Source organism: Anas platyrhynchos, chromosome 3 (assembly GCF_047663525.1).
Source record: "Anas platyrhynchos isolate ZD024472 breed Pekin duck chromosome 3, IASCAAS_PekinDuck_T2T, whole genome shotgun sequence".
NCBI lineage: Eukaryota > Metazoa > Chordata > Aves > Anseriformes > Anatidae > Anas > Anas platyrhynchos.
Window position 1 is genome coordinate 95340378 of NC_092589.1, and position 13860 is coordinate 95354237.

A 13860-nucleotide genomic window follows, 5' to 3' on the forward strand; every position below is an offset into this window, starting at 1 on the left:
ATCTTGTATGAAGTCAGTTTTCCCTTGTTGCCTAGATATTCTTTATATAGTTACTGCTGGGTAGCCCTTTAGGAGAAAGTTGGTTTCATCATAGCCACAAATCCATCAACTTTATTGTTTTCTGACATCATCTCTCTTGCCCTTGTATTGCTGTTGCTAGGTGACATGTTACCTATTGTGAAATCAGAGCTGAATAAGTGTTGCTCAAGTTGTCATGCTTACTATCATTTCAGCTATTGTATCTAGCCTTATCTTTTGTGGTGGTAGAGATGGAAGGGCTTAGTTATGGCACTATAAAAGGGAGCAATCAAGTCTTTGAAGTTACAGCCCAATCAATATTCTGGTGCTGGCTAATTGAAATAAATAAATAGAATTGTATATTGATGTGGATGATGTGTTTTGTTCACATCAAAGATATGTATTGAGATACTTCTACATATACATTAAGATACAAATACATCAAGTCTTAGATCTAGCTGCTAAGTAACCTGTCTCAGGATCTACAGTCCATTGGTTATCGTATAAAATCAGGCAGTGATCAAAAATTAAATCTGCCTTTAAGGAAAAGTATCCTTCCAAGCATCAACTGTACAAATACTGGTTATATTTTTAGCCTTTTGTTCTTAGCTATCCTTTCATGCATGTTGTCACTAGTCCTTAGAATTCTGGTAAACTCTTAGCTTTTGTGATATGCAAAGATAATAATCCCTACTAGTTGAGAGTTCCCAAAATATGTATTAGAATTAAAATATTTCTGTCATTTTGAAATGTTCTGCCTGCCATGAAATTCATTCTTGTTTTTATGCTATAAGGGAAAAACGTGACATACTCAATTTTAACCTTGGTTAAAAAGTCATACTTTTCTGTTTTGTCATGATGACATGTGTTAAGAATCAAAGGAATCATTTGCTTTCTTAATGGGATGGGAATATAATTTGCAGTTTGTTTTTAAAAGCTGAATCACTGTTTTCAGATATAATTCCTCAGGAAATATGTTTTCAATTATATTCCCCTCCTCTTTTTCTCTCAGAGCAGCTACACAATCTTTTTAAGCAAGACATATTAATGTTTAGAGATACTTCTGAAACACCTTCTTTTCTAATTTTCCATTTTTGGTAGAGTTGCTTATGTAATACTTAAAATCATAGGCCACTTATTTTGATTATGTCTATCTCATTGATTGCTGACTTCATTCACTCTTGCTCTGAGTCATGACTAGCACATATCATTAGTGTCCTCTCTGGTTAAAACTCTGCCTCATGATTTGGGGACTCCATCTATTTCCCTGCTCTTAGGGCTTGACTTTGATCTCCTTCCATTTTAGAAGGTCCCATCTTATTCTCTTCCTAGCGTATCACTGTTGAAATGCCATAAAAATGATTCACTCTGAGATCTAACTAGAGAAAACAGAGATTATTTCTTGGTTTTCTTAAAAGGTTTTCAGCAATGCATCTACCCCTTCATAGCTAATGTGCTCATTCATAAAATCTAGTCATGACACAGATAACAGAAAACAATGAGACTTTTTATTCCTTGTTTACAACTTGTTCCTAGGTATTTGTGTCTAAAAGAAGCAGGCTATTCTGTATCATTTTTGTCAATGAAAGGCTTTTAAAGAGGATTTTTTTCTGATTACCTTTCCCTGTCTGTATTTTGCTTTCTTTCGTCATTTTGATAAATTGGGATAGGGACAATGTTTTATGTTATGCCTGGATACAGCTAAGCTCAAGACAAGCAGGCAAGTATTGCTATATTTTTGTGTCATCATAATTAACCCCTAATGTGTTAGCAGGATGATCTCTTGCTGGACATAATTATTTTAGTAGAAATAAATAGTCCACAGGCACAACAAAATACCTTCAGAGCTAGTATTCTGAGAATTAGCATTCTATGGCCTTTCTATCCTTACTATAAAAAACAAGAATCAGACATTTAATCTATGAAGCACCACATCCTGTCTGTGATGGTAGCCAGCACCAGATGTTTTAGACAAAGGTGCAAAAAACCCTTACAGTAGGCAGATGTTGGATTATTTCTCTATTAAGGAGGTCTCATCCTAAGACCTAATAAGAGATTGTCTGAAGCCCTAAAGAATGAAGTTTTATGTACATTCCAGAACAGTTTTCCAGTGTCTTACTTACTAAGTTTCACTCTTTGAGAGTTTGTTTGTTGTGGAACAATGGCAGGAATTGTGTTGTGTGGGCTCCAGATGTAGGATCAGCAGTTTCCCATGCCAGAGCAACATGCAAGAACAAAATCTGCTCAAACAAAATATTAAACTGCTTAGCTGTTAGCCCCTAGCAAACATAAAGAAGCAAAAAATAGCAAAAAAAAAAAACAAACAAAAACAAAACAAAACAAAACAAAAAACTTTTCTCAACAGTTTAGAAATTAAATCGATGTTCACCAGAACAACAGAAGGCATGTTCCTGACTCCAGGCTGTCCTACTGCTAAGCTCCAAAGTCATACTATAAGACATGGAGATGTCTGTGCTTTTAGAAATAGTTGGACATACTTCTGTCATGGGAAAGCTTTGGCAACTTAAATACAGTGGTCACTACTTCAGGCACAGATTTACCATGGGTAAACGCCACTGTGTTTACAATGGGAACACAAGTTCATTGTCCCGACAACATGTGCGGTGACAACACTATGGCAAAAAGCAGAAAATGGATGCTAATGAGGCTGGAAGAGGCAAAGTCTCTCTGGGACCCATTGAAAAAGCAAGTTAAATCTTCTCTTTCTTTCTGTTACACATTGTGCTACTGCCTCTGTGGATACAATACTGCCTCTGCTGTTTGTGTTAGGTCTTCTGGTGCTCCATGGCTACCTTCCTTTTTGTTCCTCAGAGGTCCCACTGAAAGAGGAGTGTAAGAACTCAAACCACCTCCATTAACACTATAGTACTGCACATCTTTGATAGCTCTCCTTGAGCTTTGAATTACAAATCTGATTTATAATAATCAAGGCATTGTGTCAAATCATGATCCTTAACATCATGTGAAACACCTCAAAAATTTTAATGGAAATTCTGTATGAGCAGGTGAGGAAAAAAGCTTTTTACAAAAACAGTAAAGAATAGCCTTAAGTCCAAAAGTCTATTTACCTGTCATCCTCAAGGGGAGTTATAGATCTTTAAGCGTCTCTCCGTACTAGGACCAGCAATACTTAAAGGTCAAAGAAAAGTCAGAACTAATGTATCACTGTAGAACTTAAAGAAATACTCTATGCATTGTTTTTAATTCCTTATTACTCAAATTCCTGGCTGTACAGTGATCCAGTGTCAACATTTGGTTTGGCATTTAGGATTCTCTCCTAGGAAATGGGAAGTGTGGGCTCAGTAGTCTCAAGGCTTCTCAAACCCTGAGCCAGGAACTTCATGGCTGTTCTGTGCTTGATGTTTCCTGCTGACCAAAGCTTACTGGCTACCTGTTCACTATGTGGACATGCTGCACTGCCTAGAAGATCCACCTAAGCTTCCTTCGTTACAGTGGAGAAGCATGTCTAAAACTAAGCTACTCCAAATAACTCCCTGAGAGTGTTGTGGACCCCTCGCTCTCTCCACTGACTCTGCAGAAATATGCAGCTAATAGGCAGTCTAAATTGCTCTAAAGTCTTATAAATGTTGCAATGCCTAATTTAAATGCCTAAAGTAGGAATTGACTAGTGCTATCCATACGTATTTTAATTTTCTGCAGACAGACTGCTGTATCTGTTGTCCCTGGTAGGCACCTGAGCACCACACAGCCACTCGTTCACTCCCCCTCAGTGGGATGGAGGAGAGAATCGCAAGGGTAAAAAGGAGAAAACTTGTGGGTTGAGCTAAAGACAGCTTAATAGGCAAAGCAAAAGTTGCAGAACTAAGCAAAGCAAAACAAGGGATTAATTCACTACTTCCCATTGGCAGGCAGGTGTTCAGCCACTTCCAGAGAAGCAGGACTTGTCACATGTAGTGGTTTCTTGGGAAGACAAACACAATCTCTCCAAACACCTGCCCCTTTTCCTCCTTTCAGGCAGCTTTTACTGCTGAGCATGATGCCATATATACAGTAATAGGTAAAACACGGGTGTATTATCAATGCTGTCTGCATCACAAACCTGAAACACTGCACCACACAAACTACCATGAAGAGAATGCCACCCCAGCCAAAATCAGCACACTGCTGTACTAGGAGCACACTATTACATTTTAAAACCATTCTTTATGATCAGAAAGATTAAAAAATTGCTAATTTTCTTAAGAAAGCTAATTTCTGTGTTGCCGTAAGACGGCTGACACACAGACCTTAAACCCCTCCAGTCCTTCTATGTGAAACAAATCCCCTTGTCATTGGTAATACTAATATCTGCTTTGGAGGCAAATTGTCTTTTAACTGGGGGAAAGAAATCATTAAGGATAGAGTGGAGTAGCTGATACTGCAAATGACATTCTTGTTATGAAAAAGAATGTTGTTCTCTTTCACAACATGGCATCAATATTTTCATTTAAGGGTATTATTTTCCTTACAGATATGCATTTGTTTCAGATGCTTTGGACTCAAGAAAGTGTTTGTTACTGCAACAGCAATATGAAATAGTGCACATGAGTTTTTATGTGATAACATCTTACATTAGTGGTGCAGTGAAAAAGTAGACATAAAAAACCCTACAGTTTTTCCAAGTGTTTTATTTTAACTTGTTGTTGCTACCATTATGCTGAAAGGGGAATCTCTGAATGTAAATATCATTCCAGTGTTTCCTATGTGATCCTTTCCTCTAGAGTTACAGCATTCATTTGCTTGATTCAGTTTTTGCTATTGAAGCCAAAAAATACAATCTTTTGTCTTAACTTATGCATGCTACCAAAGAGGATTTAAGATCACAGGACACAGCTGAAAACTGCAATCTGACTCTGAAGTTAAATACAAACAGAAATGGAAGAAATAAATGATGCACACATTTACTTGATGATCTCAGATTACTTTGTATTATGGTGCATGTGATATTTGTTTTTCTTCCCCATTACACACTATTTCAATTTATTTTTCATTATTTAGTCATATTTTGTCCAAAAGCTTTTGCTATGTTGATAGTTTAACAACTGCACTTCGTTACTGTGATATGCATTTTTAATTACACATTGTTTAGGCAAAATGATATGAAGTAAATTGAAAAATACCACTGCCATATTAAACATGAGGAGACTACCTTGGCAAGCATGCTTTTTACCATGCAAAATTTTGCTCTAAGGAACAGAAAATGTCTACACAAGATGTGTTATTTCTGTCTTTTCCACCACTGTAATTTTAATTGGAGTGAAAGTAATTTAAAGTGGAGTTAATAGAACTGAGCGTGTATTAGTAACTTAAGAATGCAATAAAAATCTTCAGAGAATGCTTGGAAAATTTACAGAGAATACAAAGACTTTGGAACCCTAGCAAATTCAGAATTAACATAAAGTTAAAAAAAATAAAAATTGTAAATTATATCAAAACATATCCTGTTATACACATGTACAAATGTATTCAGTAGATGGTAGCTGTAGAAGTAGATGGTAGATCTTTTTAAATGAAAGTTCATGTCTTTAAGCACTCTAAACAACAACAAAAATGTTCCTGAGGCTAAGTGTACACCTTTAGTCTGTGTTATAACAAAGTGTATCTCCAACATTTAATACCTAAGGCTTAAGTTGTTACACATTCTTAGAGTTCTGAGTAAAGGTGGAAAAAAATAAAGGTCCATGGAGTAACTCTCCTTACTCTGGTTTTGGAATATGTTTTTAATGAAATATGCAAATAAAACTATGGTTTGGACATTAGATTTCAGAAAAGCAAAATTGATCCACTTAGCTGTCATCTTCTATTGTGTTTTTCAGTAATTGTTGTTTAGAACATTTCAAGTTTTTGAAAATATGCTACGTTAATCCTCTTGGAATCAATGATTCCTGTTTTATATAGCTACCACAGTAAACTCTGGTCTTTGATGATAATGTTTGTCTGTTCAGTAACACCTCTGCCTACAGAGGCACCTGCTTTTTGGTTGGCAAGTTAGGAGGCAAGTTTGTACTGCACCGGATTTTTTTTTTTTTTCTGTATTTTTGGTCCTAGTAATGTTGGTGACAGAGAAGAAATAGAAAAGTTCTAGTAACAGACAAGTCACTGTACCAGAATATAAACTTACTGTTGCTCTGGAACACTGTAATGCTGGGGACATAGCAAACAGTGCACACCAAACCAGTTTTAAAGACAGTTATATGGCCAATGCCTAAACAAAAAAATCAAATATAGTTATACTGCGTATGCTCACAAAATATTTTTTGTATATGAACATAGCAATTAGAAGAATAACACTAAAAAGAATACTAAAATCTGACTTTTGATTCTTATTGCCAATGTATATTTGTGCATTATTAGATGGTGTCTAATTCATTGTCACTTGCTAGAAAAGTTTGAAATAGAGAAGATGCATATTAGATATTAGTTTATTAGATCCTACAGTTTGTAATAAAATAACCATCAAGTTAGCAACTCATCAATCTCTATTTGTCTTGTGTTTCATTGCCTAAGTACCTGGTTCCTTGGACTATCCAGGCTTCCCAGAAACACTCCTGTCCTATTCCATCTTGTCTTCCCTCCCCTTAATGATGAAACTGCACCCAGCTCTGATAGCCTGCAGGAGGGACACACTGTTTACTTATCTCTTTTATCTACCTACCTCAAAGCTATTACCACTCAACCAATCAAGTTTGGCACCATATCTTTTGCATTATACAATGAGATTATATACCTCTATATGCAGATTGCATTCCTATTTGTATTTCATTTGCACCTTTCTGTAACAGGATGTTGACAAAAACTAGGATGATAAACTTGCGCATGTTGTTTCCAAATAAACATTGCATTCTATTATTAAAATCAAATTTACTACACGTAAAAAAACAAAACAAACAAAAAACCCTCTATCCATCTCTTACCAAAATCACAAAACCTGACATAGACAATTTCATTTCGTAGATATCATCCTGCTGTAAGTTCAGTCCACTTCTATCTTTCATGGTGACCCTTTCTCTGAAGCCAGCAACATGTTTGCCAAGTATGCTGGTTTGAGACTTTCCCTGTCTGCAAAAGTAGAAACCAGATATAGAGTTGAATGAAGTGACAATGTAATGGACTTAATAATGTTATCTGGATTAGGATTTATTTAATTAAATGTAGCTAATACAGCTATCTACATCTGAGGAGTTACGTGTGGGTCTTGAGAGTGAGTAGATTCATATGCATATAGTAGAATATGGTTAATTTGTTCCTGAAATAAGTATTTAAAATATAATTGTTGCCTATGATAAAACAGAAAAGGCGCATCTTTAATTTTTTTTTTCCTTGTTGGAAAGCACTGTCCCCAGAAAGCAGTGCAGATACACTTGCTAGGTGATTATTTTGCCATACTTTGACTCAACTCTAATAAATGCTCTGTACTTGTGAAGAAATGGATCTAGCATAAAAGTCATCCCAGCATCTCTGTCATCAGTCAGTGAATAGTTCTTAAGGATGATTTAAAGTTTCTCTTTGTACCAAGTGATGTGAAGGGAATGCTTACTGGAAGAACAAGAAATCTGGCCGCACAGACAGTCAATACTGCTTTTCTGTTTCTTAATAGCATAAAGGGAGGAAGGAAATCAGAGGTTACTGCCTATTCCAGCTTATACGCCATATATAAAAAAATAATAACATCAGTATTTATTGGCAGAAAAAACTGGGTGGAGAGGGAGATACCAGCTGCATTTATGTGAAAAACAGAGATGGAAACATAGGCTACATAATGGTAGGCAAAATACTTGCTCTGAAAAAGAAATATTTTCTTAAATATTATAATAGCATCTTGAGAATCCATTCAGGAATTGGCTCGTTGTTTCTCCTGATAATGCTGCGTAGTAGGTCAAGCCACTGAGACGAAGAACTTACAGCCTAAAAGATGGAGTCAGACAAAAGGCATATTTGGTTTCCATTTACAGAAATATCTCAAATGGAAAATGTAACCCATAAATAGTTCCTGCCATAATTCTCTGTTTTTTGTTTGTTTGTTTTTGATAAGCTTCATAACAATTACATTTACCTATGTAGAGCTGACACTTTGGAGAGCACCCAAAAGGTTGCAGAGTACCATTCTTACCAATGTCAAAAGCAGTGTCCTTCATAAATACAAAATAACATAACTTATGGTACAAGTCATTTATTTTGTGATTCTGTGTATAGATGAACAACTTCTGTGATTATGAAACTAGGTCTAAGGTCACAGAATTCCCCTTTTATTTAATACTTCTTAGTAGTACTAGAATAAAATTAATATTGTTGTTGTTGTCGTTTGCGTGTTTTATACTGTGACCTAGTTGGCAAAAACACTGCTATCTGATTGAATTAGGGAAAGGATAGAAAAGAACAGCATTCAACATCTGGCAAGATGTAACTTGGACTTTCTTCCTGATTATGTCTGTTTCAAATGCCAGGTGTCTATCACCTGGGGTGCAGCCTTACTTTGGCAAAGTAAATCTATTACTACCTCTCTGAAGAATGCTGTCTCTGAATGATGCCGCTGCTAATGGAACACTGATTTACTGCCACAACTGTAAAGAATCTTTTCTAACATCGTGTTACACTTCCCATCAATTTAGATCAACCAGACCTACCATATGTGAGAAGTTATCTGCATTTTTCTCCAATAAAACTGAAATGATGAAAGCTTTGCTTTCCCTGAGGTATCATCCAATATTGGTAGCTCAGTTGTTTTTTCTTTAGCCCTCATCTTCTCTGTCAAGGCTGGAGCATATTATGCCTGCAATGCTTGCCAGAACTCTATGGCTTATTTGTTGTTTGAGACTCACCATATGTGTCTTTGATCCCTGCCTAGTAGGCACCTTGGCTGCTTGCCAGTTTGGCACTTATGATTATCAGCGGTATGAATAGCTCCCTTGCTTCTGATTCTGTCCTTCTTGCTGTCATCAAATCACTCTTTAAACAACTTTCTTATTTTCTTTTAGATGCTTGTAAATGATTGACCTATTTTTACCATGCCTCTCTTGGCCAAGGGTTTGTGTCACATTGCAGGAAATCCAACAGTTTCATGTTTCCACTTCTAATGATCTGGCTGCCAGCTACCTGTGTAATTGCATGGGAACAATAACCAATACAGCAACATCTCTTGTGGTAATATTTGAAGTTTCTCTGTGTTTTACACAAATGTGCCTGTTCTTCCCATCTGGTAGACTTGGTGGCATGATTTCTTTGAGAGATTATTTATTTTAGTGAAAAGCATTCCTTTCAATAAACATTTTAAAACCTTTAACCAAAATATAGTGAGCCAATGACAAGGATAGATTCAGAGGAGTATCAGAATGATAAATAGATTTAAGAGACAGATGGAAATCCAAAAGCCAGTCATATGCAATTTCTATTCACTATCCTGATGTAGCACTAAACACATCTGAGTCCTTCCATGTGTTCTAGTAAACTGAAGTTGTTCCAAAATGCCATTGAAAAAAAATATGCAGAATCAAAATAAGGAACAGCACAGGGTATATAAAGGTCCAGACCACGAGAGGCCCATGTGCTCTCACAGCCAGATCTGCCAGAAGTCTCCATTGTTCTTCACATGATTTTGCAAAAAATGCTGGTACTACCACTGAAACTAGATGAGGTTAAGCAGCATATGGTACCATAACTACCTTGAGGTTGACACATAAGGTAGGGTTCAATAATTTTTTTTAGCCTCTGCAACTAAAGAACAGCATTAGCATGATTATGCCTGCCTAAGACACACTCTGCTCAGAGCTACTTTCACATTGTGCTGTTCCACGTGACTCTTGTTCAGGAATAACAATTTGCTGTAGTTCTACAGCTTTTAACACAGTGCTTTTTCAATAGATAGATCATCATGCCCTTCTCCTAAGAAACACAGAGTTTCAGATGAGTATTGTACTCACACAAGTATGTCTCCTGATTTTGAGGCAACTGCCTACGTATAATTAGAACCACTTGAAAAATTCAGTGCAGAATTGCCAAGGATGAAAAAAAGAAATGATTAAGTGATTTCAGGGAGAATTAGAGGTGCAATAAAAAAAAAAAAAAAGAAGAAATTTTATTTGGTATAATCTTTTAATGTATCATTATTGTGTTTTCCTTCTTTGCCCAACAACACTAGGATTTCAGCTAGAGATGCTCCTTTTCAGCATACTTGGTGGCAATCTGAGTCTTAAAGCAGATTTGTGTCAGAAAATGTTGACAGGGGACTTAGCATTGCAGAGTACATTGAAGGTTTAAGCCCTACAAGAACAACATTCAAATCTTGCAATATGTTTGGTTATGCTAAGGAGCAGGGATATGAGAGGGATTTAATTTGGAGAAGGTAGCAGTTTGATGGCTAAGTATGACTTGCTTATAATGGGTATTATCATGAAGCTGGAGTCATCATGTAATTAGTGGAATTTTGAACTGTTAAAATGTAAGAATTTTGAAGATACATTTTTTTTTTTTTTCCCAGAAGAAGATAGTAACTACCTTAGATCACAGTCAACACCTTGTCACTTTCTTGTGGTCAGATTTGCACTTACATTAGAGATGCCCACTAGTGCCATTTCAAAATAAATTTAAAAATTGTACTTTAAATATTTCATTTCTTTAGAGCTGTGATGATGCTTGAAGAGCAAAATTTCCCAGCCCTTCAAATGCTATCTAGGTTTGGTTTACAATGGGAACAGAAACAGGGAAGGGTTTTGATGTGCAGAAGAGCAAGCTCGAACTGCAATACAGCAAAAAAGGCAGTGCTTCAAGTGCATCATGCCTATCAGCAAAGGATGGAAACACAGACTTAACTGTAAATCTGGTAGTCTTGCAGAAAATGACAGAAGGAAAGGTTTAGTGAAATTAAGAACTCATTAATACCCAGGAAAAGGAATCAATCCAGAAACAATTTCCAGTGCATACGGTGTTTCACTTGCGAGTAGCCTGGAAAGTTGGCTGACACACTGAGTGCTGAAGATGACAAAATACAACCTGCTGCTTCTGAGACATGTTAAAGCCTGAACAATACTGCGTTTGCTCCCAGTACCTGCCACCCAAACTACCACAAGCACAGGCGTGCACAGAAAGCCTCGACGAAGACCTGCTGCCCCACGACCGACCGAGGGGCGAGGTTTTATCCCGAGAGGGCCAGGTTTCATCCCAAACGGGCCAGGTTTTATCCCAAACACCTTGCACAGCCCCACGATCCCTCCCAGCAGCCCTGTCCCTTCCCTTGGCCCTGCGGAAAGCACGCAGAGCTCAGGCTGCGCCCACTCCCAAGGGGGTTCAGGTGCCCCCACGCTTGCTCCCCGCAGCCTCCCCCGCGGGGTCCCCGTGTTTCCCCAGCGGCTCCCTCCCCGCAACGCCGGGCAGCCGCGGCTCCGGCCGAGCTCCTCAGGTGAGGAGAGGCCGATGGTGGCGGCTGCCGGCCGGCAGAGGCGGCGGTTGCCGCAGCGGCCGCGGGTGGGGGCGCGGCGGGGGTGCGGGCTCCCGCCCTCCGCCATTCGCAGGCGCCGCTGCTCGGGGCCGGGCCGCTGCCGGCTGCGGTTGACCTTGCGGCCGGCCGCCCCACCATGGGCACGGTGCCGTCGGCGCTGAAGCACTGCCTCAGCTACCAGCATCTCCTCAAGGAGCAGCCGTGGATCGGGGAGCCGGTCCCCCCGCCGCAGCCCGGGCAGGTACCGCCCCGAGCCTAGGGGTGGGTGAAGGGGTGGGAGGGGGGCGGCCGGGGGCGGCGCGGCGGCCGCCAGGGGGAGGCAGGGGAGCGGCTGCGGTGCGCGGCAGGGCGGGGGTCGCAGCCCCTCGCTGGGGGAGCCAGGGATAGGGGTGAGGAGGTGTTAATGGAAAGCCACTCGTGTGTGTGTGTCCCCTCTGCCCCCCTTATAGGCCCATGTGGGACAAGCGGAGCAGCTGTGACATTGTGGGGTGAGCAAAATGTCGGCGAGCCGCGCTATGGTCACGGCTGCCCTGAGCTCGTGTTTCTGAAGCTCGAGTCAAGTTGAGCATCCTGCAGAGCCCCCGAGCTGCTGCCAGCACCCCGGGGCCCCTAAAGTGTGTCCCATAATGAAGGGGAGCCCCTCTGCTGGAGCACCTCCTGCCCTCCTTCTGCACTGACCTTGGGGTCTGCAGGGCTGCTGCCAAAAGGCAGAGCCAGAGCCACCAACGCCTCCAGAACAATTTTACCCACTCATGGCCTGCTGAGCTCCTGGTAGTGGTGGGCATGTGCAGGGAGAGTAGAGGTGGGGGCTCGCCATCCTGCATCGCCTCTGAGTACGTGTGGAAATACTTGTGGTGGAAATACTTGGGGGGTGGAAAAGGACATGGGATGAGGAGGCACCTAGGCAGATGGCCAAGCAAACGCCATAGGGTATGACTCTGCTCATCATAGCTTTGGAAGGGAAGAAATGAAGGAAAGGGAAAGCCAGCTGTAGTGGAAGAGGCTGGATAAATCTAGAAAGACGTTGAGGGAAGATGTCAATATGAAGTACTCAAAGTAGGAAATTTTGAACATGATGTTATCTTTGCTATAGCAACCCATGTATTGATAAACCGTATTGTGCCTGATCATTCATTCCAAGTGTAACCCCAGTAATCAGTAACTAATCCAAACAATAAAAAGCAGACCTAGAACAAAATTGCGTTAAGAATCATGTAAAATGCATTTGTTGTTCATTGCATCTTTCTTCTGTTTTCCACATGCTTCAGATATACCAGGAACACACCTTCCATTTTTCTCCACCATCTGGAACTGACATGAAACTACTAGGTAGCAACATAACTTTAGAGGTGGGAAGATCACAGAATCACAGAGTCACAGAATTTTCTAGGTTGGAAGAGACCTCAAGATCATCGAGTCCAACCTCTGACCTAACACAAACAATCCCCACTAAACCATATCCCTAAGCTCTACATCTAAACGTCTTTTAGAGACTTCCAGATCATGCAAAATACAGTATTCTCAGTGACATGAAAGCTAGCAACACTCCATTACAATTTTGCTTCAGATGATCTGGGTTGATACCTCAAAGCTGCTCATGTGAAATACCCAAAGCAATGCTTATGGGAGATGTAGCTAGAAACTTTACCAAGGCATAAAAAATACTGTTGTGAGCAGAGAACTTCATGTAGGTAAACTCCATACAACTTCCAGCTATTACAATTCCATGAATATTTCACTTTAAAATATAGGGTTTCTTGGAGAGCAAAGTTACTGAAAAGAAGTAAAAAGAAAAAGGTAAAGCCTTTGGGCTAAAGGCTAAATAGACAGTAAGCAGAATTTACCAATATCTGTTAATGGAATTTACTATCATCCATTTCACTTACATTTAAAATATTCCATATTGTGTAGGTAAGCTATCACACACTTGACTTAGTCAAGGGACACCATTCTTGTTGCTGTGCATTATTCCATGTTTTTCATTTCTTAATCTTGTTTTCTTCAGAAAAAAATGCTATCATACATTTTATACAAGAGAATCATAGTTTAGATTTATTTTCTTAGTGTTATGGTGTAAATGTTTTGTTAATAGGTAAGTTTTACTAAGAGCAGTGATAGCTGCTAACACTGTTGAGAACGCTTTTAAGCAACTTCAGGAATACTCTGCTACATGAGAGTTTGGTAAATACATGGATTTATGTCAGAACTGCAAAAATGGTCAAGGAGCTGCTTAGAAATGAGGTGGCATTGGATTTTGTTGCAACATTATGGATATTTCCACAGTGATCAAGATTGTTACTGGCAGTGACTCATGGCACTTGAATGGAATTTGTAATGTGCTTTGTGTTCTCATTTGTACAAAAACCTTGGGCTGAACAGTGGGGAGGAAG

At 39.4% G+C, this 13860-nt stretch overlaps 1 protein-coding gene across 14 annotated transcripts in view; it reads left to right on the forward strand.

Annotated features, from left to right (window-relative positions):
- Positions 1-13860, forward strand: part of HMGCLL1 (3-hydroxy-3-methylglutaryl-CoA lyase like 1) — a 139993-nt gene that overhangs the window by 38914 nt on the left and 87219 nt on the right. For 6 of the 14 annotated variants that reach the window (XM_027455087.3, XM_027455085.3, XM_027455086.3 and 3 more), the window contains exon 1: positions 11482-11711. The exons of 1 other annotated variant lie outside the window; for it this stretch is intronic. In XM_027455087.3, coding sequence (XP_027310888.2) covers positions 11607-11711 — 105 coding nt within the window. In that variant the 5' untranslated portion in view covers positions 11482-11606. Of the gene's footprint in view, positions 1-11479; positions 11712-13860 lie in introns of those variants that run through there. 7 more of the 14 variants (XR_005264537.2, XM_072036353.1, XM_027455083.3 and 4 more) reach the window with 5 other exon arrangements.